Below are 27,692 nucleotides of genomic sequence, written 5' to 3' on the forward strand. Positions count from 1 at the left end.
ATATACTTGGAGTTATAACCCATAGAGGGACAAAACCAAAAGTATACTCTTTGCTAACAAGTCATTGTGCTTCCTGTGGCATCAATCTTAATTATACATTGGTTTCAGAATAAACAATGAATATAGGTTAATCCGTTGTTTGATTCTTGAAAATTTCAAAGATATACCAAATTAGTTTATAATAAAGAGTGACTTAAGGAAAATGATGGTTTCTATTCCTTTGCTTTCATGTGCTAAAATCTTTTCTGTGATGACACAAAGGAACAAATGGCAAATAGGCATGACTCACATGACTTTTTTAAGCCGACCCAGAGCATCTGAAATAATTCTTATTTGAGTTATAGTATGGGATGCTGTACTCACCCAAAATAGCTGTTAGTGAAATCAATGAGAAAAAATAGTAGTATCTTTACTTTTATATACAATATTATGCCTTCAGCAGTTTGGTAAATTAGAAGTTAAATTCTGCAGAGGGTCCAGGGAGTGTGGATTTGGGGGGCACTACTCGTTACAGGATGAGAATTGGTAGTGTGAGGGAGGGAGAGGCTCTGGTTTGAATGTAGTTTGTCCCCCCTGAAACTCAGGTTGATGTTTGTTTGCCTTTGTGGTAGTTCTGGGAGGCTGAGGCTTTAAGAAGTGATTTGGTCATGAGTTGTCTGCATTCCTGGATGGATCAATATATTAACAGGTCATTTTTATTATAAAAGCAAGCTCTCTCTGGCTAGCTTGCCCTGGCTCACCATGTGGTACCCTGTGCCATGTTATGATATAGCAAGAAAACTCTGACAAGATGCCAAGTAGATACCAGCACCAAGCTCTTGAACCTACAGAACTGTGATCTAGATAAACGTCTGTTCTTTATAAATTAACCAATCTCAAGTACTTTGTTATAGCAATAGAGTAGAAGTAGATAAAAGAAGCCTTAACTAGATTAGTGTCTCTTGTTTTTCAAAATCATTGTGTTTTTTATTGTGAGAGGTGGGTAAAAGTGGATTGGTTATTATACTGATTAAACCACTGAAGTTTGGAAAAAACAAAACAAAACAAAACAATGACCAAAAAAAACAAAAACAAAAAAACACTCTGTTACAGTTTGATCTGGAATGTCCAACAAAGGTTAATGTGTTGAAAGCTTGGTCCCCAATGCAGCAATGTTCAGAAGTGGGGCATTTTGGCTTTTGGAAAGTTACTGGGTCACTAGGGCTCTGACCTGATCAAATGAATTTACTCATTGATGGGTTCATAATTGAATGGACTGTTGGGAGATGGTGGAAACTTTAGGAGGTAGGGCCTAGTTAGCAGAGATGGGTCACTAGGGGCATGCCTTTGAAGGGAATATTTTGTCCCCAGCCCTTAGAATACACTTTCTCTCTCTTCTTCTCTCTCTCCCTCCCCCCCCCCTCTTTCTTCCCTACTGTCATGAGGTGAGCAGCTCTGCTCCATCATACAACCCTATACTCCCCCACCATGATGATTTGACTTACTACAAGCCACAGAAAGGGAGCTAAACAACTATGGACTGAAACCTTGAGCAAAAATAAATTTTTTCCTCCCTTTAAGTTGATTTTCTCAGGTATTTTATCACAACAAGACAGAAAACTGACTAACACAAACCAAAATTACAAAAGTTCCACAGACAAGTCTATTTTCTCCCTTAATACTCTGAAATTAGGACTAGTGGTAGACTGATAGAAAGCTTCACTCACAGGATTATTCAGAGCCCCTATTTTCTTCTGCATTTGCTCTGAGTCCCCTAGTCCTTGTCTTGGCTGAGTTACTGTCATATCCACAGTCAAGCCGTAGATTTAGAAAGAAAGGAAAGGACAAGTAGGTGTTTTATTGTTATTTTTTAAATGGCTTAAGATGTAATTCACATTCTATACAATTCACCCTTTTAAAGTGCACAAGTCAATGGATTTTGGTATACTACATCATTAGTATGTTAAATTGTGGTAAGCTATATTTAACATTTTAAAAATGTTAAGTATATAATTCAGGGGCACTGATGACATTCATAATGCCATGCAATTAGCATGACTGTCTACTTCCAAAAAAGTTTGATCAACAAGCAAGTTTAAGTAGGTGACAGGAACATTGTCCACTTCCCTTCCATTTACCTTCCATTGGTGAGATTAGTCATGCGGCAGCAGCTCTCTGCAAGGAAGCTAGGAAGGTAGTCCTCAGTTAGTAGCCAGGTGTCCAGCTAAAGCAGAAGGGTACTCCAGGAAGACATCTGCAGTTCCACCAAAGATATTTATCCAGAGCAAAATCTTATAGGACATAATCACACATTTTAGGTTATTTTCTAGAAATTCAATTTATTTATCCTCTATACTTTGGGGGAATATTAAGACACTAAACCTTTGTTATCTTTCTCAGGAGGTTGTCATTTATATCCAACACCAGCAAATAAGCATCAACTTTTTATCACGAACTCATGTGTCTTTGTCTGTTTTGGTTTGTTATAACAAAATACCTGAAGCTGGACACTTTATAAAGAAAAGAGGCCTATGTAGCCCACCGATCTGGAGGTTCAAGAGCATGACTCGGGCATCTCTGCTTGGCTCTGGTGAGGGTCTTGTGACCATGACATCACAACATTGAGAGCAAGTGTGGGAGAAATTACATGGTAAAACAGGAAGCAAGAAAAAAAAGGGCAGGCTGGCTTTTTTATAACAACTCAATCACAGAAACCAGCCCACTCCCTTCCAAGGGTGATGCTGATAAATAAATAAAATAAAGGTATTGTGTCCATCTACAACTAAAAAAAAATATTTTAAAGTTACATTCCCAGGGCTATGGCTGTGGCTCAGCAGTAGCACACTTGCCTGGTATGTGTGAGGCACTGGGTTCGATTCTCAGCACCACATATAAATACGTAAATAAAATAAAGGTCTATCAACAACTAAAATATATATATTTTAAAAAAGTCTAAAACAAAAAGTTACATTCACAAAGTTTCCCACCCTCCACAGCTGTTTTCAATGTATCTTAATGTACTTTCCTACAGTTTAAATGATGTGAAGGATCTTGACATGTGTATGTATGAGAGCCATTTGATTTCCTTTGCTGAAAATTTTCTGTTCATGTCTTTGCCCACTTTTAGGAAGTGTCTGTTTCCTTTTTTAAGTTCTTGATGAATATGGGGATTATCCAGCTTGGTCTTTCAGATAAATTTCAGAAGATAAGCCTGTGAGTTTGAATTGCCCTTTCAAAGAATGTATGACTAGTATTTATCACCAAACTAGCTCTTAAGGAAGTAATCCTTTATGTGTATAAGATTACTAATTACCTTTCTATAAAGAAATATTAAGAAGTGGGCTGTGGGGTAGCTCTGTAGTAGAATACATGCTTAGCCTGCAAGAGGCCCTGGGTTCATCAGCACCAAAAAAAAAAAATAGAAAGTATGCTCAACTAAAACTGAGTTTAAAGTAGAAATGTATTGTCCCATCTAACCAGAGATCTGGAAGTTCCAATGTGGTTTATTCAGCCAAGTCATGAAGGTGCAGAGAGTTGGACTCTTAGCTCATCCATCCTTGATGCCCACAGAGTACTGCTCATCCTTGGAATTGTCCTCTCATGGTGGCAAAGATTCAGGCATCACATCCTCACCAACTGCACCCAAAGAAGATCACCAGAGTTTCTTCTTAAGAGTCTCTCCTTGCCACAGAGAAGAACTGCCCCTGAGCCCCATCTCCAGCACACTTACCCATTCATATCCTGCAGCACGGGCTTACAGGCCGGCCCCTAAACCCATCACTGGACAAGAGATGTGGGTCCACTGTGATTGATCTAGAAAATGACATCATCCACCAGGGATTGGCCCACCTTCCCTAGCACAGGCCCAGCTCTGCAGGACAAATTGAGTTCCAAGTGCAAAGGAGAATGGGGAGGAGAACAGAAGACAAGTGGGCAGACAAGCCACGTTGCATTGGCTGTGAAATTTTCCAAGATAACTCTTTATGAGTTTGGTGAGGTGGCATAGAAGAGGGGTGATGTTTTAATAACTGTCTTTTCCACATTCTAGGAAGTGGTGAAGGGATTGTATTGGAGAAGTTCCACTTTGAATTTGAAGAACATTGTTATAGCCTATCTAGTTGCTACTTAATAAAAAAATATTCAGAAGTTGAGGAACTGGGGATTTGAGTATAGATAACCAAGGAAAAGGAACTGTTCTGAGAGAACCCAAGGAGAAAGGAACATTCAAAAACTCCAAGAGCAGGGACTTTTTATATTGACCTTCAAGTTTCTCATTTTTTAATGTTTAAAATGGTCTTATAAGTGCCAGGGCTGTAGCTCAGTAGTAAAGCACTTGCCCAGCATACCTAAGGCTCTGGGTTCAATTCCCTGTACCGCAAAATCAATCAATCAGTTAATGGAAACGCCCTTACAATAGGTGACTTTCAATGTAAGTTTTCCCAATGCCAGTTTTGCATCAGCAATACCTTGGGTAAAACACAGAATCCAGGAGAAGATTGAGAAGAGCAATCTGAAAAGGCAATTTCAGGATAGGAAGAACTGATCAGTCCCAATAGAGAAATCCATGGAGACCAAAAGTAGAAGAGCAATTGCCAGGGACTGGAGGCATCAGGGAGAAATGGATGGTGACTTGCAATGCATGTAGGATTTTTTTCTTTTTTCTTTTTGTTTTTCTTTCTTTCTTTTTTTTTTTTTTTTTTGTTATACAGATGCAACATTTATGTGATACTTCACATGTATAAATGTTTTTAAAAGAATATGCAATTGCACTTCATTCACAAAGCTACATTCCCAACGCTTTTAATAAGTGTGATGAGATGTACCTGTCATACAGTACCATGCAGAATGTATCCATCATCCAGTACTACTATGTAGTGCCAGGTAGAATAGTTCCATTGCCCTAAAAATCCACTATGTACCATCTCGTCTTCCTTCCTCTACTCCAACCCCAGATCCTTTCACTTTCTTTTTAGTTTTACCTTTCTCAGAAGGTAAACTGATTTTAATTTCCTATGTCCTCACAGGATTTTTAATCTTATTGAAATTGGGGTGTTTGGTTTTCTAGACTGTGTTGTGTGTTCTCAAAATTTCATTATGAGGTCTTTCCTTGAATTAATCTAGGAATTTTTTGTTTTATTTTTTATTGTGTCTTCTGCATCTGTATTGTTCTTTCTAGAAAGTGTGGAATTGATGAATTTGTATAGCTGTAGCCAAATAAATTTATTTCCTTCAATGAAAAAAAAGAATATGCAAAATATATCAGAAAATAAAAATTTACAGAAGCACATAAAAGATTGAATTATACCCACTACAATTGAGTGTAGATGATAAAGCTTGTCATTACAAGGATAACCGTTATCCCCAAACTTAATCTGTAATATTATTCCAGCAAAATTTCATCATGCTTTACTTTTAATGAAAGAAGTACCAAAGCAAAAAGTTCTAAAATTCAACTGGGGGGTATATAAAATTTTAAAAAAATAAACAAACTCTGATGTGTAAAAGCAAAAGAAGTAGATGTCATTTCTTTACACCAATGTGATTTTGAAACTATAGTATCATAATAATAAAGACCAAGGAGTCATAACACAAAAACAAAATCCATAGAAAAATCCATATGCATATAAGTTTTTTTTTGTATTAAGAGCAATAAAAAGGCCTGAATAAATCCAACCATATCTAGAATAACATTAGATGTGAATGGACAATAAAACCCAAATCTAAAGGTAAATTTTTGGATGGGGGACAGTTCACTGTAGTGTGTGTGTAGAATCTGTAAGGTCCTGGGTTCATACCCCACCACACAACAAAAGACAGATGTTACAGGGGGATGATGTTGGGAATAAAGCAGAATAGGAGTCCCTGCCTCTCCCTCAACCTATGCATGCACTGAATAAATATCTACCCACGTTTTGAGTCCCTCTTAGACAAAAATCATAAATGAGTTGAGAGATGCAGTAGACAACTGAGAACATATATACACTCAAATTTGAGTAGGAAAAGCTGAGGTATGCTTGTTCATTAGTTCTGCTTTGGGCAATGTGCCATATTAATTGGGACACAATCCCCAACAACCAACGTCACCCTGAGTAGATGAAGATTGGACCATACATAACCTAACTCTAAAGGTTTCTGTGGTTTATGTCTTACTCTATCTAGTGCTGGGGAAGAAGGGACCAGGTATACATAGCTATCAAAACTTCAGGGAAAAAGTAGCGATTCGCCATGGCCATGCAGGTACTTCCATGAGCTTCACTGAACACTCCTAAGAGAATTTAGACGTGGTAGCTGTGAGCACCATGTGTCACGCAGTTCTGAAATGCAGGACTAGGAAAAGACGGGAGGGCTGGATGAGGACACGTCACACAGTGACAACTGCAAGGGGCTCTCTGCTCAAAAATATTGTGATGAGGTGTCTATATCTGTGTTCGCACACTTGTTACATTCCCACCTCTTTGGTTTTCTTGATATTTCCACATGGTCATCCACAGTTTAGAGCTCCCTTCCTTGCTCCAACATGGAGACAATATTTAAGTCAAAAGGTCATATTCCTAGGGAGACCAGGTCCCTGTAGTTCTCCAATGTCATAGTCCTGTACAAAGCCCCCTGAGCAGGGTCCAAGCACTTCTACTCCTCCTCAGAAAGTTCTATGGTCTGTGCAGGAATGTCGACAGGATCAGTGAGTGCGAGACGCTGACTGCATGGCAGAGGACAGAACTGAGGACTAGAGGAGGAAACCATGCAGGCCAGAGGCAGACAGCAGGCAGGGCCCGGACAAGGCTGCCACAGCCAGACCTCTAGCTCTGGGCAACGTCACAGTCTACATAGTCTCAGGATTTTCTTTTTTAGGGTGATGAAAATTTTTAAAATGAGACAGTGGTGAGGGTGGTTCAATTCTGTAAATATGCTGGAGACCAGTAACTGCACACTTCAAATGAGCAAATTTTGTGGTATCTGACTTATATCTCAATAACATTAATTATATTATAAAGCTGTTTTTAAAAATGAGATCAGCACAGAGCCCAGAGCGGGGAATAACGAACCGTCTTGAGCAGTGGGGGTTGGGAGAGAGAGGATGCTCAAAAAAATCTTTAAATACTAGGAGAAAAGGCAAAGGAGAAAGTCATTTTTTTTTTTTTAATATTAAAGGAAAGATTGACCCAAGAAGTTGGATAGCGTGGGGGGGACAACTAGGTTTCAGTGGAACTTCAGCCTCTTCTTCTACTCTAGTTTTCATGTATCTCAAGTATACTCTTGGTCTCTTAGTTCCCACAGAGAAGTGTTCACACACACACACACACACACACACACACACACACACACACTGATCCTCCCCACTTCTGAGGAAAACAGAAAGGAATAAGGGAAAGAGCCAGGATCTTCATCAAGTGACACAGTGAACCAGCATTGGACAGCCAACCACCACTCCCACCGTGTCCAGCTTTATCATGTGAGACTGAACACTTCTCGTGGAGGGGCAGAGCAGCAGAGCGGTGGAACATTTGAGCTTTGCAGTCAAGCCACCTGGGTTCAAATCAAATTCCAGAATGCATGTTCCTAACTGAGTCATAGGGCAAGAGACTTAGCCTCCCCATGCCTCAGTTTACCCCTTGTATAACCTACAGTAATGCTGTGAGGGTTAAATGAATTAGTTCATGTGAAACACTGAGACCTGAACATAGAAAGTATCAAACACAATAATAATAAGTATTAGGCACTATTATTCACAGTAGTGTGCAAGACACAGCATTCCTTACACTCCGATAAATTCATAAAGTATGACTGACCATAGGAGTCTACAGAATCATAAACGAAGGCAAGACAGTAAATAAAACCACAGACTCCTTAAGAGCATGCATGATACATGCCAGACAGTAATTTTCAAGGAAGGGACCGGGGAGTTATACCTTCTAGTCCCTAGTTGGGCACAAGGGATTAGAGCCAGATTGTGTGGTGAAAAATCAAAACCCAAACAAACAAATAAAAACCCTCTTGGTCTTCCCTTCCCTGTGAAATGGGAGTCATTGATTACATTTGTAATACTTAGAACTCTTTGGTTTGCAAGGGCCAGAAATCTCAACTCAAAATGGCTTAAGCATATAGCAAAAACAACTACCAAAAAAACTGCTTTGTCTTTTTTTTTTTTTTAATGTAACCCACAGTCTAAGAGATAGTATGATTTTTTTTTTTGGGGGGGGGGATAGTGTGATCTTAAAGTGAAAGTCAACTTAATACTAGGGCCAAGTAAGATAAGCAGAACTTAGTGTCAGTCTTTTCCCCATCCTTCCTTTCTTCCTCCTCCTCCCCTGGTCCACCTCTCTGTGCTGTTACCTTTCTGTTATATCTTTTCCAGTTGGTAAGCTGACGAAAACACTTTTGCTCTACCCTACTCCAACCTCCAAGATTCAAGTCCAGTAAGAAAAAAAAAAAAAATGCATACAACTTAATTCTTGCCAGAAGCTTCCTTGCATCACTTTGACTCTCTCTAGGTCTCATGATCATCCCTGAACTAATCTTGTTAGCCAAGTGGAGGAAATGCTTTGATTGGATTGTCTAGAGTCACCTCCTGAGGGCGGAGCATGAAGTTGAAATCATCTGAACCACATGAGTTCAAAGAAGGAAGGGGATAGTTCCCAGGAGGGATCTGGGTTTTCTAGTTTGCTGGTTGTGTGTCCTGCTATCCTGTTATATTTTATTTTGCTCACAGATTCTCTTCTGAACCCTGCCATTTTATCCTAGGAGCAGGATCAAGCAGATGGGGAAAGCTCAGTGGTAGAGCACTTGCCCTATCATGCACAAGTCACAAATCCCTGGGTTTGATTCCCAGTACTTAAAAAAAAAAAAAAAAAAAAAAACCCTAAAAGAAAAGAGAGGAGTTTTAAGTTTATTGACCAAAGAAATGATAAGTGTTTAGGGAGAAGGAGATAGAAATGCTAATTATCCTGATGTGATCATTACACATTTTCTACATGTGTTGAATTATCACACCATACCCCATAAATATATACAACATATTATATGTCATTCAAAAATATATTTTTAAAGCTCATAGAACACTCTCCCAACCTTGTCATCATACCAGCAGGGTTCCTGTATGATGACTGGATTGAAGCTGAAAAAGTGGAAAGATAAACATGGATGTTCGAGGAATGTGAAGTCTTCAGCATCTACAGTCACCTCTAGCATTAACCAGAGTCCAATTTCTAGCCACACTAACATGATACCTCACACTCTTTGCCTCAGTTCCTATTATCCAGCCTATCATCTGACTTTTGACAACAACAAAACTATTAGGCGTGCTGAATGGCAAGGAAAAAAATGTCTAAGAGACAAAGCAAACATTAAAGCCAGAATTGGATGTGATTTGGGTTTTGAAATTATCTGACAGGGAATTTTAAATAAGTCTGACTAATATTTTGAGGGCTTTCATGCAAAAAGCAGGTGGATAATGTAAGCAGAGTGATAGAAAATATAAGAATCAAAAGGAGATGCTAGAAGTTAAAAAACAAAAACTAGTGTGATAGAAATGAAGAGTCCCTTTGATGGGCTCATCAGCACAGTGAACATGGCCAAGAAACAAATCAGTGAATTGAAGATAGGGCCATAAAAACTATCAACTGAGCTGGGCATGGTGGCACAGCAGGAGGATCAAAAGTTCAAAGCCAGCCTCAGTAACTTAATTTGATTCTGTCTCAAAATACAAAATAAAAATAGACTAGGGATATGGCTGCATGATTTAATCCCCAGTACAAAAAAAAAAAAAACCTCCCAAACTCTAATGTAAAAAAGTCTTTAGTTAATTAAGGACTTGTGAGTTTCACCCCGTTTTATCTTCATGAGTATTGCTATTAATCACTTAGAGAATTAGACCCTATGACAATGAGTGACGGCTGGTCTTGTAGGAGTTTAAGTCATCGCTTAGCTCTGCTCAGCAGCCTCCAATAACATGCACACACCCTCTCATCTGTGCCATTCTGGGACATCATTGTCCCAATGTTTCTGATTGATCTGTACTAGATAACCTTCAGAGGGAGAGGATCAATAGCAGGACCAGCACTGAGATGTCTGATGTAACAGCAAGCTGTTTCAGAAACCCATTCCAGGTAAAAAGTGACAGATAAACATGAGGCAGAGCCTCCCCATCCTGAAGAACTGATGTAGATACAGACTTCAAGACAGGGACCCAGTTAAGTACAAGGTGTGAGTGTCACGTCAGAAACTAGGGAGAGGGGCTGGGGATGTGGCTCAAGTGGTAGCGCGCTCACCTGGCACCCGTGCAGCCCAGGTTCGATCCTCAGCACCACGTACAAACAAAGATGTTGTGTCCGCCGATAACTAAAAAAAAAACTAAATATTAAAAAATTCTCTCTCTCTCTCTCTCTCTCTCTCTCTCTCTCTCCTCTCTGTCTCTTTAAAAAAAATTCTCTCTCTCTCTCTCTCTCTCTCTCTCTCTCTCTCTCTCTCTCCTCTCTCACTCTCTCTTTAAAAAAAAAAAAAAAGAAACAAGGGAGAATCTAAGTAGCCAGAAATGGGGCACAAAGACTGGGCCAGCCAGGCAACAGTGGTGAGTGACTTCCAGTGGGGTCCCATCAGAGTGTTGCCCTCCTTCTGGCCTCACCAGAGGATAGAGCTTAGGCTGCACCTAAGTCTTTTGATGAACTCCTGTGCTCTGAGAATGGAGGAATGACTCAGAAGCCAGGTAAGGCCTGCTACCCACTCATGTGTTCTGTGGTCAAACCCCAGGCACCAACTCACTGCCTGCCATTTAATTTACTTTCTCTATGAAGAGACCCCCAAGTTTTGTCCAGATAAAAGCATGTGACGAATTCCTGAAGTGAATCTCCCTGAGTTTGTCTTAACATACCACCTCCTATCCCCTCCCACCATAGCTGTCTGTGACAGTTACGTCCACTTGCTAACTTGGCTAGGCTATTTGGTTAAACAGCAGACTAGACGTTGTTGGAAAATATTGTAAAGATACGATTAACATTTCAGGATTGACAAATTGCAATATAATCAGTAAAGCATATATCCTCTATAAGGCAAACAGGCCTCATTCAGTCCATTGAGGTCTTTAAGGAAAGACTGAGTTTCAGAAGGAAGAAGAATTTTGCCTCAAGATTGCAGCATGGGGACTCTGCCTGAGTTTCCCCACCTTGTTGATTTTAGACTTGCTAACCCCCATAATCATTAATTCCTCAAAATCTCTAATACAAACCTTCTACAAGTTTATTGGCAGGAAAGAGTGAGTCTTTCTGCAATAAATGCAAACTCACATTTTTAACCAAAAGGGAATTTTGTTCAGTGAAAAACAATCATTCTATTCATTTATTTGACAGTGATATTAACAAAGAAAAAATACTTTGTTCGACTTTGCCACTTTTCATTAATTCTCAGTTTCACACTATTGCAACAGGACATTGCCCTCTAGCATGTTGACGTCAAAATTGATGCTTATTTTTTTTAAAAGTCCTATCTCTGGCTAACCACTTCTAACTGCAGCCACATGAGGGCTCCTATATCGTCGATGACTTGTAGAGGCACTTTCAGAAGCAAAAATGAATCCCCTGTGAAAATCAGTAATTCAGGACCCATCCAAAGCACCACAATCACACCTGCTCAGTAGCTCACTCGTGGAGCCAAATGGATGGACCCAGAACTTCATTTTTGGCTTCTGCTTTTTATTTTGTTGTTATGTTTGGAAAAGGAAGAAAAACATAAACCACCATAGTCTTAAGAGCCTCAGAAATAGCCTTGCGAATAAGAGTGCCTTCACTGTCAAGTACCTTGCCTACAGGAGTTGACAGGAGGCCTCTTCACAGGTGGATGCTGCTATTCATTCTCTCAAACTCCTTGTGAACTGAAGGCTGGCATGAATGACTTTCATATCTCAGCATGAGACATTAGTTTACTTTATTATAGTTTCCCTCACTGGAAAAAATGTTTCTGTTTTTGTTTTAAGCCAAACTGCCATGTTAATTTAGAGAGTTCCCAATGGGCTGTCACCCACCCACCAGATACTACACCCACACATCATAGGCAAACACAAACTATACAGCAACAAGAGAGCACCAGTGTGTCTAAAACAAATTTCTAACAATATTATCTTTTAACATACAGACTCATACTTTATTTTGACAAATTTAAGATAGAAAAATACCATAATGTGAATATAGCAGTTGCTCTTTTTGTAACATGATTTGGGATATGCAGTGCGACTCGGATGGCCTTAACCCATGGTCTCTCTTCTGACTGGGCTACAGGCAAAAATGTATTTTAATCTCAGCCATTGCATTTGCTTGAAAAAATATTACACAGTAAAACTGGCTTTTAAAAAGGTTGTGGCATTCAAGAATAAATACTATAAAGCCAGGAATCAAAACAACATTTTAAATATTTTTATAATTACTAGACTTCATAATTATAAAGCTAAGAACTCATAGTTTCAAAATAGCTTCAACATTTTCCACTAATATTTAATAGAACATTAGAATACTAATTTTTTAAAACCAGTGAAGAAAAATTAGAGTAAACATAATATTTCAGATGACTCTAAACAGTAAACATCAATCTAGTGTATTTACATTGTCCTTTTAACACTATACTCTGCCTAGCTGATAACAGAAACTAGTCTTATCACCAAAAGTGTGCCCCTGAATGTCATCTTTGAACTCAGTAAGTGCTGTCATCATTTCTATGCTCCATCTTTGGAAAGGGTGTTGAGGGACTCTTGATACATGCAGATTTTTGGTTATGGTTATAAAGACAAAAATAAATAACTAAGTGTGCCAGGAGTTTGAAGCTGAAAGTGCTGTTTCACTTTGTTAAGCACCTTCACCTGTTTTTTTCTCTGTGATGCCACAGTCATGCTAAATAATTCACATAGGTGCTAATTTTGTTGCTGTAGGTCCTTTGAGCTTCTTCCTTTGCTTTCCTTAACCACTCCTTAAAGAATAAAGCTGGGAGGCCCCTCATTAAAATATATTATTTCTAACATATAAAATAGCTGTATGTACATGTGTACATACGTGCATGTCCTTCTCAAGGACTGGGTAACTCCTCATTTTCTATCAAATAATCCTTCTTCATATACTTGGTTCCCCTAACTAACCTCCACACTTCCAGGTAAGCGTCCTTTAAGGACCTTTTACTCCCTTCTTCAGAGGTGTCTGAGATCTTTGAGCTCCTAGCCACCAGTGGGACCCCTCGGGGGCTGCCCCTCAACTCTGGTCCACTCTGCTGAGTGGAGCCACCTGCTTCCTCCCCACCCTCTGTCCCCCCATGTCTACCCTCCCCGGGAAGCTCTTCCATCACGAAAGGCAGCTGGTCTCCACTTGGCTGCGTTTCCTCTCCCTCGGGCTGCGACTCCAGGTCCTCATAGTTGCTTTGCCTTCTGGTCTCCATGAATTTGGCCACACAGTAAATGATGGAGCCCAGGGTGTTTACCACGACGCCGGCAATGAACAGAGAGGTGGGCTCCACATCGCTGAAAGCCACCATGCCCACCGTGATGGTGGCGATGCTTTTCACCACGCCCACGAAGCTGGTGGTCACGGCTGAGTTGATGTAGGTGCAGTGTAGAGTGGTGAAGTTCATGGCGCAGCCGATCAGTATGCAGGCCACGAAGATGCAGACCATGGCGGGGTCCTTCCAGCCAGGAAAGGCCCAGGCGTGGATGGAGTCAGTGCTGGCGAAAGAGCAGACCACCAGCAGCGGCGTGGCAGAGACGGCGATGACATACTGCGCGGTGAGCGGCCCATGATCGGTGTCCGCGCTCGCCTTCTGGATGAGCACCAGGTAGGCGGCGTGCACTAGCACCGCTAGCACACCCGTTACGTACCCGATGGGGTCTCCCGTCAGGTCGCCCGCTCCTGTAGCGCACCAAGAGGATGGCAAAGCCAGCGCAGGAAGGAAAAAGAGAGAAGACACCGGGTTGGCGCGGGTGGGTATCCAACGGGCAACGCGTCGGGTCGGAAAATAGACGGAGTTGATACTCAAGCTCTGCGCACCGATTTCCCGAGTGCCTATATAGATGCCCACCATGCCTCGGCGGCCTGGCCAAAATGCGACAGCCAGCTCCTGTGCGATGCCTAAGGAGAGGCATCTTCCCTGACAGGTCTCCGGGTCACCCCTCTGACAAAGGCCACCGAGAGCGCAGATGTTCTCAGGTAGATACTTGTGGCTTCCCTGAGCTGACGCCGAGGTCATCCAGGTACATTGTACCTCTACCCCCAACCCCTGCGCGACCAGAATGGAGAGGTTGCACCGGCTAGTGACCTCTAACCCAGAGTGCCAGGCGCTGGGCGAAAATCGCCTCCCTCCTGACCCTCCTCGGAATGAGTGTTTCCTGCTCCCCTCGGTTCGGTTCGTGTGTTGCTCTGTCTCCTAAACCCCGCCCGCACCTGGGTCCCAGGTGGGCCCCCTCGGCCCCGCACCAGCAGCCCCCACACCCCAAACCAACCCCAGGATCCCAAGTTTCGCTGCCATCCCTCCCCCATTCCAGCCCGCGTGACCCAGGGAAGTTCACGACCCCCTCCTTCCGGCTCAGTCCAGGGTTGGACTCCGGCTCCGGTTCAGGCGGCTCCCCCATCCCTCCCGGAGGAAGGGATCCAGGGGAAGGGCGCTACGCGGTGAAACCCGGGCAGGGGTCGGAAGCCCAGACACCGGGTGGGAGACCCCGAGGGAGGAGGACAGAGCGCTGGGAAAGGCTCCGCTGGGTCTCAGAAGAAAGTCCCTTTTGCGAGTCGCACAACATTCTCAAAGCTCTCCGCCTCTCTCTGCCTCAGTCTCCCCATCTGGAAGCGAGGGCGTTGCACTAAGTGGTCCCCGCCGTTTCTGCGGGGCGGGTTGGGGTGGGCTGGGGGTTGGCGCGGGTCCCGCTCACCTGCCAGGGCGGCGCCGCAGGTGGTGATGAGCACGGCCGTGAGCACCCCCGGCGAGGGTGCGCCGTTCTTGAGCACCAGAACGCCGATGAGCATGGTGACCAGGGGCAGGCAGCGCTTGAAGACCACGTACATGGGCAAGCTGAGACCGCGCAGGGACCAGAGCGTGAGACTCGACTGCAGTGTGGAGAGCACTGCGACCCCCGCGAAGGAGCGCGCCAGGCTCAGGCCGAAGGGGGGCACAGCGATGAGCCCAAGGCGCCGCAGCAGCTCCAGGCTCAGCGCCGCTGTGGAGCTGGTCAGGCACTGCACCAGGGTCAGGAAGGAGAACTGGTAGCGGCTGATGAGGAACTTGAGCAGGATGTTGAGGGAGCCCGAGAATACACCGTGCGCGATGGCCACCGAGATGCCCAGCACGCGACCCCGGCACAGCTGCCGCATCGCGCCGGCCCCGCAGCACCGGGCGGCGGCTGAGCTCCCGGACGTGCCGGAGCGGAGCGAGGGCGGCGGGGGCGCCCGCCCAGCGCCGCGGCAAAAGGCAGGGAGCTTTGGCTGGGGTGCAGAGGGCAGCTCCAGCCGGGCGTCCTCGCGGCTCGGCGGCTCCGCGTCCAACTGCCCCGCAGCTCCGGGGAGGCAGTAGCGGGGGCGGGGGACTCCGAAAAGTGGCAGGGTGCGCGGGGGGGGGGGCGGTTTGAGAGGAGTGGCGGGAATCCTAGCGACAGCGATGTGTAAGTAGGTGACGAGCCGCAACGGGCTGTATCCCGCGCGAGTTCCCCGTCAGGAGAGAGGGAAGCCGGGCGGCTGCCACAGGGCGGGACCGGCCCGCGCCCCTCGGGCATCAGTGCCCACCCGGCCCACTCTGGTGCGCGGTTCCCGCTTCTGTCCTAAAAGCGGCCAGGCCGAGGGGCGCGGATTGGGGGAATCCCAAACACAGCTTAAGATGATTTTAGAAAAAGCAGCTCTCCGGGATCCAGCACCGTTTATTGGTCGCAACAAGTGATGGCGCCCCCAACCCCCTTGCTGCAGAGGATTTTCCACCCACGGTCTCTCCTCAGCTGGGGAAGCAAAACACGTCGGTGCTGGAGGCACCCTAATACTTCAGATCCGGGTGCTGTCGCCCAGACGTTGAAATAACCTGCGATCAGGGCGTGCCGTGTGGTCTCGAGACAGGCCTTTCCCGGTGCCTGGCTTTGAGCGTCCAGCGCTGCGCGAGGCTCTGCGGGAGCGGGTGTCCTTTGCAGGACGGCGGGGTCTTGGGGGTGGAGACACACATTTAAGTGAAGCAAAGATGTAAAATAAGCTAAAGAGCAGAAACTATGTCTCTGGTACAAGTAGCCATTACCAGTTCTGTGGAGGAGCATGGAGGCGACGCTGTCGGAGCGATGGGAGAGGAGAGGCTAGATGCTCTGGGACTAGGAGAGAGCGCGAGGCAGAGGGAGGCTGGCGCGACGGGGGTGGGGGCGGGCAGGAACCCGGGCCCTCCACCCTGCAAAGGGGGATCCGTGTAGCGTTCTTGGATACCAGGGAGGGGGTTGCACTCTTCAGGACAGTAGTGGGCCATCTCTGCAGCTCAGGGTTAGGGATACACCTTTGCCCACACAGGACTGGTGAACTGTGTGCTTCTAATGCAGCTAAGAGAAAAAGGTGATTCTTTTATTTTGCAGGCGCCAGTCTTCAGTGCCCCTTCCATCCGAATTCAGTTCCCTGGGAAGCAACACCTGGTAGTAGTGAACTCTGCAGCAGCAAACAGACTCGCTCAGCGGCGCTCATCACTAAGCGCCAGTTTAGTTTTCACACTAGTTGAAATTCGTGGCTGCAGCCGTGTTTGGGTGAGAGGGGAGAGTAGGTTGGAGCTCCACTACACCCCCACTTCTTTGGATCCCTGGCCACAATTCACTTCTTCTAGCCAACGGGATCGCAACCTCCTAACTTTGAAACGCCCCACAACCTTACGTTTAACACACAAGATCAGTCGCTTCCGCAATTTTTCTTTCTGCCTCTTTTTCTATCTCTGTTCTGTATCACTCCAGCACAGGTGTTGAAGATTGGATTATTGCAGGAGGAAAAAAAATAATAACAGTTGTAATCGCAGCATCACTGCAGTTCTTCCTCTGAGCCAACCTTTTGTTATGGATGCTCACTGTAGTGGGAGAGGGCTCTGTCTCTACCAGTCCATTAGCTCCTGTGCATAAAGCCTAATAGGATCACCTCCCTATCCCCGACAGGTGGACAGTCAAGAAAATGTTTGTGAATGGACTACCATGCTAACTTTCCAGGAATAACACTGGACAGCATCTTACACTGAAAACACGAGCTTCCTGTTCCTCAGGGAGTTTTTGGTTTTTAGTGTTAAAACTTGTGGTTAGGCACTATTTAAGAATATTTTAGGGGCTGGGTTTTTGTTGTTGTTGTTGTTTGCTTGTTTTAGTTGATGTTATTTTTTTTTTTGGGGGGGGGGAATTATGCAGTTTGAACCAGCAGTTAAAATTGTGTATGTGTGTGCTGTAAATGTATATTCAAAATATACTGAGATAAAAACTGAAAGTTAACTTTTTTAAAAAATATTAATTCTTAAGTTTTAGGTGGACACAATATCTTTATTTTTCATTTATGTAGTGCTGAGGATCAAACCCAGTGCCTTGTGCATGCTAGGTGAACACCCTACCACTGAGCCACAACCCCAGCCCCTCTAAAGTTAATTTTTTGCAGACATCAGCAAACAAAAAATTTCTGTTTCTAGGGACCATTTCAATTAAAGAATGGCTTCTGCAAGCCACCCTAAATGGATATTATAAAGTGACTGCACAGACCTAGTTTGGGAATGATTCATTTCTGCCAGCAATTATAATTGCTTCCATTTGTGATACTAACATTAAGGTAGAAGATTGGTGACTGATTCAGCTAACTTATCCTTCTCAAGCAAGACTATTGAGCTTAATATTTGAAATCTGTGGGGGTTTCACGCGTGAAACCCCATACATTTTTTTCCCACTGTAGTGCATATAGTTTTTTAGTAGGACTTTTTATTTTTAACCCCATCTCCACAAACCAGTTTCTAGGTAAATGCCTAAAGAAAACTGGCGGGGGTGGGGGGGTTGGGGAGGGGGCAAAATAAGAACACTATGTTTAACAAGCTTAATCAAACAAGAGTGGGGATCTGAAGTCCAATAGCAATTTGATCTATTGGTATCAAGGATCTAGATATAAGGGCTCTTTTTCTCTCTCTCTTTCTCTCTAACAGAATGCAAGGGCTGTGTGTGTGTGTGTGTGTGTGTGTGTGTGTGTGTGTGTGTGTATACGACAGCAGAATGCATTACAATTCATATTACACATATAGAGCACAATTTTCATATCTCTGGTTGTATACAAAGTATATTTACACCAATTCGTGTCTTCATACATGTACTTTGGATAATGATATTCAGCACATTCCACCATCATTTCTAAGCCCCTCCCTCTTCCCTTTCCCTCCCACCCCTCTGAGCCTCTTTATATCAGAGAAAACATTAGGCATTTGTTTTTTAGGGGTTGGCTAACAGGGCTCTATCTTTAGAGCTACTCAATAAATATTGGTGGCATTAAATCAATCTCTTAATTCATTCATTCAACAAACATAAAGAGCAAGTATTTTGTGATAGGTAATCTGTTAGCCACAGAGGATTCAAGGATGAGCACTCAGCTAGTCCTAAGGGACTAAGTGTTTGGGGGTGAACACAATGAAGCTAAGGAAGGAGTGAAGCCTTGCAACAGGAAAGGGGGAGCTTCCTGGAGGGCAATTAAATCAGCTCCACAGGGAGCAGAGAAGCTTCATGAGAAAGAAATTTTGAAATTTTTACTTATTACTTTTATTTGTAAGATTGACACATGGTCATAGGAGAATGTAAAAGGAAAACAGATTAAATAACAAATGAACATGTTTTCTGTTTGGTTTGTTTGGTACCGGGGATTGGAACTAGGGATGCTCTAGCTCTGAGTTATATTTCCAGCCCTAGTTCTTTTTTGAAACAGGTCTCACTAAGTTGCTTAGGGCCTCACTAAATTGCTGAGGCTGGTCTTAAACTTGCAATCCTTCTGCCTCAGCCTTTGGAGTCACTGGGGAGTGCTGCATGGTAACTAAAGCCTGCTAACAGCCCTATGAAGACTTGGGAAACTGATCCTGTAGCCTCAGGTGACTGCTTACCCAATGTCCCAAGAAAACCTGAACCAGAACAACTCAGCTAAATTACTCTGGGATTCCTTGCCTATTGAAACTGTGAGATAATAAATGTATGCTGTTTTAAACAGCTAAGTATTACCGGTGATTTGTTACATAAAATGGATACTATTGATATATCTATCAATAGTAATACATATTTCTATGTCAGGATACCTTATTCTTTTAAATGTTTGTCTTATAGTATTTAGGTTTTACCAAACGATGATGTAATACATTCCCTTGGGTGTTTATTCTTTAACATACTTCAAGTATGTAGAGAATCCTGATAGTGGAACTGCTATTTCAAAGAATAATTTAAAATCTTGATTTATTGCCCAACTGCTTACCAAAAGGTACATAACAATCTCTAATTTTAAATAATATTGAATAATGCCAATATTTTAAATGTTTGCAAAACTAATATGAAAAAAATGGAGAGATCTGTATTTTTTTTGTTATCAGTAAGAGAGTCTGAGTGTGTTGAGCATTTACCTTTCTAATTCTGTAAATTGTTTATTGATATACTTTGTCTACTTTAGTGTTTGGTTGTCTTAGTTATTTTAAGAACTCTATAAAATTCTGGATATTAACCATGATAATATATATATATATATATATATATATATATATATATATATACACACACACACACATATATAGCAAATATATCCTTCCATTAGTTATATCCCCTCTCCATATCTTTACTAATGGTGTGTTTTGCCATTTTAATATGTCTAGGGTATCAATTTTTAGTAATTCTTAGGATTTTTTTTATTTTTTTTCATTTTTGTTTTGCAGTACTAGGGATTGAACCCACCACTCTGCCACTGAGCTATATCCCCAGTTCTTTTTAAATTTTGAGACTGGTTCTAAGTTGCAGAGGGTGACCTCAAACTTGCCATCAGGCCTGTGCCACCACACCAGGCCTGATTTAGGTCCTCACTAAATTGCTGAGAATGGTCTTAAACTTGAAAGCCTTCTGCCTCAGGCTTCAGATGTAAATGATGGATTAGAATTAGCCAAACCAAGGGCAGGACTCTTGAGGCATGCAGACTTAACTTGAGCAAACACAGACATGGAAGACCTGCATTATTCCATGGGGAATTTTGTGAGTACAACAGTATTGTAAAGAGGACCAGTGCTGCAGGGAGAGGTTTTTTTGTTTTTTGTTTTTTGGGTTTTTGGGGGATGCAGGGGGGACTAGCCCAAAGACCCTGGCTGCTTGGTTAGCAAGCTTGAACATTTCGCTGTAGGCAGTTCTACAAGCGGAGAAAAGATTACTCTAAGACTGGGATAATCAGATTGCATTTTTGATTAGTCTCTGGCAGCTGTGTTGATGAGAATGGTTCTGAGGATTCAGAACTAGAAGCAGTCACCATTGAGGAAAGCTGCCACAATCCACCTAAGAAAAGCTAATGATGACTTGAATGGTGGCAGTGGTGCCCGCACTGAAGAGAAGAGACAGGTGGGAATGAGGGAAGCCATGGGATGCTATTTAGGTTTCTTTTTTGTAGTTGTTTGTTACAGTTATTTTGTTTATTTATTTTTATGTGGTGCTGAGGATCAAACCCAGTGACTCACACGTGTGAGACAAATGCTCTACGCTGAGCCCCTGTTTAGGACTTTAGTTTGTCTGAAACTGGTCTTTTAGCTTGATTCTTCATTAGCAACAAATGAAAAAGCATGTGCAGAAAGGAGGAGCTGGTGTAGCATGTAAAATGAGTTTGGATGGAACAAAATGAATGCAAAGGCATTTGGGACATCCAGGTGGGGAAGTGGGGAAGGCAGGAATCATACACACGCCCACACACAATGTAAGTGCTTAACACATCCGAGAAAAGGCCTGTTAAGTAAGAAATTACGAAGAGCTCATTTTTGGAAGAGCCAAGTTTTTGCTGAGATAAGCAGTAAGAAATGCCAAAACCAGAAAGGACAGCTGGCTCTCAGCCTGGCTCTCCCAGGAGGTGATGGACCTTAGTAGGCTCACTCAGACACAGGTTTAGTTTCTTAGCTTTTCAGACTTGAAAGCTCAGTCTTCTCAGACCCCCGCTCCCGTCCGCACCCCCCCCCCACTCCCACCCCCAGAATGATCAGGATCTACATCTTGACTCTCGGCAGATTTCTGTTATTCCTAAGAAGGCCATGTGGCAGGACCAGAGGTTTGAATTCAGTCATCCTAGTTCATTCCAGACTTCAAGCCAGTCTCATTACTTCCTGGCTATTGTGGCTGAGAGCCTGGGCTTTCTTGCCTGGAAAACAGGGTTACCTCTCAGGGAGGTTATAAAGATTTAAAGAAATAATGTATAAAGCATCAGATCGCTGGCTGGGGGCTCCCTTTTCCTCCATCCACTCTTCCATCACTGCAGGTGCAGGGGCAGCTTGGGAAGCAGCCAGGAAAGCAATGCTGATTTTTCCAACCTGGAAGGAATGACTGATTGCCCAGAAGTGACTTAGCTCATGAGCTACCAAGAATTCAAAAATCTTGCATATTCTTTTCAGGAGAGAATCCAACTCTGCTTTTTCCAACACTAACTCCAAGGAACCAACTGAATAAGCATTAAGCCACACTCTTCACACTGACAGACTCCAAGAACTGAGTTATTTATTATGGAGTAAGTGTTCTAAACATCTCTAACATCCCTAAAATAGAGTGAAAAAGTAAATCAAAGGATATGTTAATTTTTAAATCAAGTTTTTTTTTTTGTTTCAAAAGATACATAGTAAATTATTAATACCCTAAAGGGAAAAAATAATTTCATTTTTATTGTAAATCTGATCTGGGTTAGGTATTTTGAAAGTTCTATTATCAATTTTGCTGATGTAAAGAACACACACTGAGGACATGCTTCTATTGAACCACACCTTGGTGTGATGCCATTAATTCACAAGAGGGAAGCAACAAGGAAAAGCTCTATGAAACTCATCCTTTATGACAGCTCTGAGGGTGAGGTGAGTTACCTTGTCATTACAATCCACTTATATTGTCCTCTTTATGGCACCTTTCAAAAACTATTAGTACTGCCTGAGATCATAAATTTATTTTAAAAATGTTAATTGAGCACCTTGTATGTTTGAGGCCTGGTGCATAGGCACTGGATTATATAACTGACCAGGTTACCTTATAAGGCTAGACATCTTGGTAGCAAATCTTTGGCCTCGTCAGTAGCAACTTCACGGAACTCCTCCCACCCAACCCCACCCTCAGGGCCAAAGACCCCACTCAGGGCCTTGTGTGAGCTAGGCAAGTACTCTGCCACTAAGCTAAGTCCCCAACCCCTTCATGGAACTTTTGACGTATGCATTTTCAAGTCCCACTCCCGGCTCCACTTTGTCTTTTGTTCTACCTCCTAATTTATGCTGTCTTGGAATTATATCTTAAGATGTAATATTTCTTTCTAGAATAATTAAAAATATATATAAATAAAACAATATCCAAATATTTTATTTCTGCTCTGATAATTATATTTTGTTCTTTAAAAATTCTCCAAAACTTAAGAATGTAGTTTAGTCAGACTTTTTTGTCATTTGTTTTAACATTATGTAAAAAATTAAAATGTACAAAATAGATAGTTTAACTAATTTCTCTTTTTAACTTGTGTTTTTTTCCAGGTAATTAATCAGTATATATGAATTTTTCAAGAAGATTTCGGAAGGTAGCAAGCAGAGTTTGTAGCACAATTTAGGGCTAGTTTCATGCAACTTAAAGAAGCCTTAGTAAGACTTAAGACTCTTCTTAAGCAAGGAAGAGTTTTCAAATTTGTTGATAGAAAAGTGGGAAGAGAGAGACATACAAAGAGGTACAATATCTAAAAGAATTCAAATAAATGTAAAAAAAAAAAAAACCAGAAAACAACTTTTGACTCACAGCATTCCATGTTCTTAAAGCATGGCACCAGTCTTTACGAGAATTTCATTCAGTCTGTGTAAGGCACATAGTACAAGCTCAATAAATAACCACTGACTATAATTAAATCTATATATTAGAGCCCATATATGAACCACAGCTATATCTATATAATTACAGTATTCACACACACAATGTGTTAAAAAAGCAATCTTGTTGGGTTATCATAAAATGATAAATGACCAAGAGATGCAATTTATTTTTATTTTTATTAATAGCAATGATTTATATTTCACATCAAAAATGACAAATTTAAAAATATATCACTATTCACATAATCTCATCTCCCATATTTTAATCCATTTTATAATACAGAGATTATATTCTAATTGATATTATAAGATATACTATAACATCAATTATTTCTTAGGATTATAAGAAACATGACTTATGTTCCAAGCTTAAAGAGTGAGCCCAAGTCTTTATCAGCTGCCTCAAAACTGACTCCAGAGTAAGTCTGGGAAAATTTGAAATCTGAATAGCATATAAACGCATAACATCTATGTTTTCAATAGTTAAGTCAGTTGCAGTTTAAGCAGTTCTTCAGTCAACATTTTTTCTGACCACAGCCGTGTATCTCAAGCAGGAATAGTAAGACAAGCAGGATCATATATCTTTATTGTTTCATCCCAAGAACAGTCAGCTACCTGCAAAACAAAAACAAAGGAAGAAGGCACACATTTAAGTATATAAAAATCAAAACTGGTAGCAAAAGTCCCAGTTATTTTGAGTATAGTAGGCCATTCACTAGTAAATATGGGACAGGACAAACACAGGGATATGTCGTCTTCAAGAAGTCCTATTTTCCCTTTTCAAGATACACTTTGGGAACTGTCGCCAATTGACTGCAATTGCCTACAAGAATTTCCCCTACACTATCACAGAGCTCCATAATCCCCTGAGATAAATGCTGGAAAGATGAGTTCCTAGATTAAACTAATAAGACCTTTTACTCAATGGACAGTTTAAAAAATTTTTTGATAGTAGAAAAGTAGAATGAGAAGAAGGGAAAGAAATACAGTATCATATACCATATCTACACAACAATTAAATGCATGTAAAAATGTGCGATCTACACAGTGATGAGGGGGAGGAAGATGAAGTACGGATCTCACCTTCACAGAACAACTCAGATCAGAACGAGTATGGAATATACTCTAGACTCTCCCAGAGGAGGGACCATCCCATTTCCACAGGGGTAAAGTCAGAAAACTTGACCATGCCCTGGCATTTGCACTGGAGTCACAGAGCTGGAACCTGTGCATAAGTCTGTTGAGTGTTTCATTAGAACCAGTCCCTCATAAAAAGCAAATTGTCAACCATTATTTGCCTAATCCTGTAATTACAAGTTTTCACACCATGGGACACAAAGATCATTGCATTAATTTACCCCTGACTCATCTATGGGTTCTTTTCAAGTATTAGGCCTTTCAGTGTGTTAAGCATCAACTACTATGGAAAAGAGAATCAGAAATAAGACGAAGATTTCTAATGCAAGGCATCTGTAAGTTATGTCTATGAATTTCTATTCAACACTCTTCAAGTTTTTATTTACTCAGGACTTAAAATAACTCGTAAATATGAAGGTCACTAAATCAACAAATGTTCACAAATATATAATTAATAATGCAAGGAAGATCTAAAACTGCAATGATTCAGAATTATGAACACCTTAATTCAAATTAATGCAAATAATTAATTAAATTTCATTTCATTCTATAAATTTAAAGATGCTTACAATAAAAAACAATAAGGTTTTTTTTTTTAAAAAAAAAAAAAAAAAACTTTACTAACAAAGAAGCTCTAGATTCTCTAAGGTTAGCACGTAGAGATTTCCTGGTAAAGAAAAAGGACTGTACCACATGTTCCCTTGTGGGGAGCCTCTCATTAATTACCATCACCATCCCAATAGCCTCTATTGGCATGTTTCCCCTTGAATTCTAGGACCGAGAGTTAATTAATACAAGGCTCTCGATGTCCCATAGACATCTATGGCCAGCCTAAAAGACATTCGAAAAGTGCTAAAAATAAGGACCAAGAAAAAGATAAACATTAAAAACAAAACAAAACAAAAAAATGGACTCTGGTAAAATAAAAAATGCTATCAAAAAGACAAAGCAAATGGCAGGAAAATAAATAATCTACTTTACAGGATAAGATCCACTCAGACTTTTGCTTGTTAAAGAGGAATCTTTCCTATCTCCCATCCCACTTCCTCTTAATAAAAGCCCTCAGTCCCTCCCATTCCCAGGAATGCATGCCTGGCCACAAGACTCCTTCAAGGCCAGACTGGGGACAGAGCAAAGCCAATGACACAGGATATCTTCTTTTCTATCTATGATTGATACTCCTTCTCAATTTCAGTTCCCTCAATAAGGACTCACCTCTTTGCTCATTACACTATCTATTGTCAGAAAAACTGTGAAAAACTGAAAGCAGCAAAAAGATCACCATGTCCTTGAATAGAATGCTTGTATTGTCTTAAGGCTGTTCTGGATCACCTGATGCTTTCAGGATCTGTGCCTTTTACTGCTTTACCTCAGAGCTTCTTACCAACCGAGAACATCTCAGTCCCTTTAGTTTTTTTAAATTTTGAGGTGAATTCTCACTAAGTTGTCCCAGACTGGCCTTAAACTTGTGATCCTCCTGTTTTGGCCTTCCAAGGTCCTGGGATTACAGGCGTGTGTCTGTCCTCAATTCTACCTGCATATTAGAAAGTTCTTTGGGGAACACTTGATGTGCAGGAATTTTTGTTATGGACTAAAATAAATTAAAAATTTGGCAAGATTAAAATATTCTTAAGGAAAAATTCTTTTCTTGAGAGAAGAGATTTATAAGCCATTAATATTCAAAACACCTTGTGCTGTATTTTCACATTTTTATTTAAAATCAAGTTTCAAATCCAGTAGGCTGATATGTGGTAGGAAGAGAGACAAGTGGGAGGACAAAGAAAGAGGAAACATGAGTGAAAATCCTGAGCCCTCCCTGAAGCACTCTGAAACCAAGAGTTTATGGACCTTCCTGGACAATTCTACATTAGCCAGGATCCAGGATTTCTACTTGAAAACATGAAAATTTTTATTATTTATTTAAACCTTCGTTACTTATAATTCTTAAAATTTATTTTGCTTGAGATTTTTGCCATCAAATTCTAAATGGGTTTAGGTAGTTTACAGATTAAACCACAGGGCTAAATGAAGTAAATAAAGTTTTTTTTAACAAAAACTAAAAGAATCTAAGAATCTAAAAATCTCTTCTAAAGGCACAAATGGAGTAAAGCTTTCAGACAGAGCATATCAATACCTGCACAGTAACTTAAGCAATGTCTTATGACAGCTAAAGAAAATGAAAGCATGCTGGGTAATAGTTTCTTTTTTCTAAACTGGCATATGGATATAAATATGTCTATGCAACTAAAACCAAACAGTATTTTTTTAAAGAGGGACTGTATATTGACCAGATATGTAAATCTGTATTCCTTGTATTTTGGATACAATAAATCTTTAATAGATGCTTACTGAATGAATTAATAAATCCATGTATAAGCTGTGGTTTATTCTTCTCCTCAGATTTTGTTATGTAGCGAGGGCCTCTCACAAGATGTGAGGTCAGAAATTTGGGTAAAAGCAACAATTTTTATGTGATTTGGGAGATATATGGAGTTTTTGAGGGTCACGAATATTATTTAGAGAAGTTTCACAAGAAGCTTTCTGTCCTAGGAATTGTTAGTAAAATATTCCTTTGCATTACAGAAATATAAATATCATAATTCATACATACATATATTCATCCATTTAGTCAATAAATTTTATTGAGAGCCTCCACTGTGTGTCAGAAGTATACCAAGACTATGACAATAAACACTATCGTCCTGGTCTCTGCCGGATAGCTCCTGAGTCCAGTGAAGAAAGGAATTAAGCACAGAGACACCTATAATGCAGGGTACTATGTGTGATAATTGTGGGGCCCAGTAAAAGTAGGAAAGGAGTCCCTGTGACCAAATTTGAGGAAAGCAGATGTTTTCAGGAGTATTATCTAAGCTGAGGATTAAAGGAAGAGTGCCTTAGCCAGAGAGCACTTCTTGTTATTTGTGGGACAAAGGTACAATGTAGAAAAGGGGTATGATCAGCTGAATAAACAAGAGTGAATGAAGAACTAAAAATTCCAGCTTTTGGGAAACTGAAGTGCTCCATAACTCCTCTGATGAAACTCTGAATGTATTGGTAGAAGACTTCTTTTCTGAGTGTGCTCTAGGGTTCCCTGAAGGCTGGATGCTGAGGCATGTCTTTTCCCTTGCAGTGTGAGTGTGCATGGAGTCACCCAAGGATGGGAGTCTCCAGGGTGCCACTGCTTCTGCCCAGGGATATTCAAGTGGAAAATTTATTCCTAACCCCACAAGCCACCACTGTGACACATTCATCTTTTTGCTCTTCTGAATTTCCTTGAATCTGAGATCAAAATGCAAACCTTCTCATCAAAACTCAGAATTAAAATCACTAACATTCTAAGGAAAAAATGGTTTGTCAAAATATAATATTTTTCACTTGATGTAAAACCTGAAGAGAGATCAAGTCTTCATTATTCATTCTTAAAAGATGCTATTTTTCAAGATAGTGAAAAATAACCAGCTAAGCCTCAACATAAGTTCTATTTTTAATGATCTTTACTTTTTTTATAGCAAAATAGAGATTTTTAAGTTTTAAAAATGAGTAACACTAATTAGAAATTAAGA

The 27,692-nt window shown here is 41.3% G+C and overlaps 2 protein-coding genes across 3 annotated transcripts in view; both read right to left on the minus strand.

The window, feature by feature from the left end:
* Nucleotides 1–13,020: 13,020 nt before the first annotated feature.
* On the minus strand, nt 13,021–15,302 carry Slc35d3 (solute carrier family 35 member D3). The gene is made up of 2 exons (XM_076859787.2): nt 14,864–15,302; nt 13,021–13,850 (listed from the first exon to the last, which is right to left on the minus strand). The coding sequence occupies exons 1-2, from the start codon at nt 15,300–15,302 to the stop codon at nt 13,021–13,023; spliced, it is 1,269 nt and encodes a 422-aa protein (XP_076715902.1).
* Nucleotides 15,303–23,232: 7,930 nt separating this feature from the next.
* The window catches only part of Pex7 (peroxisomal biogenesis factor 7), a 65,004-nt gene continuing 60,544 nt past the window's right edge, over nt 23,233–27,692 (minus strand). For both annotated transcript variants that reach the window (XM_076859697.2, XM_076859696.2), the window contains one exon: nt 23,233–23,607. In XM_076859697.2, coding sequence (XP_076715812.1) covers nt 23,539–23,607 — 69 coding nt within the window. In that variant the 3' untranslated portion in view covers nt 23,233–23,538. The remainder of the gene's footprint in view (nt 23,608–27,692) is intronic.

Source organism: Callospermophilus lateralis, chromosome 6 (assembly GCF_048772815.1).
Source record: "Callospermophilus lateralis isolate mCalLat2 chromosome 6, mCalLat2.hap1, whole genome shotgun sequence".
Taxonomy (NCBI): domain Eukaryota; kingdom Metazoa; phylum Chordata; class Mammalia; order Rodentia; family Sciuridae; genus Callospermophilus; species Callospermophilus lateralis.

Coding starts and splice junctions, on each gene's coding strand:
- Slc35d3 (XM_076859787.2), bottom strand. CDS start 15,302: ATGCGGCAGCTGTGCCGGGGTCGCGTGCTGGGCATCTCGGTGGCCATC. Junction 13,851..14,863: donor CTGCGGCGCCGCCCTGGCAG/GTGAGCGGGACC, acceptor GGTGCGCTACAG/GAGCGGGCGACCTGACGGGA.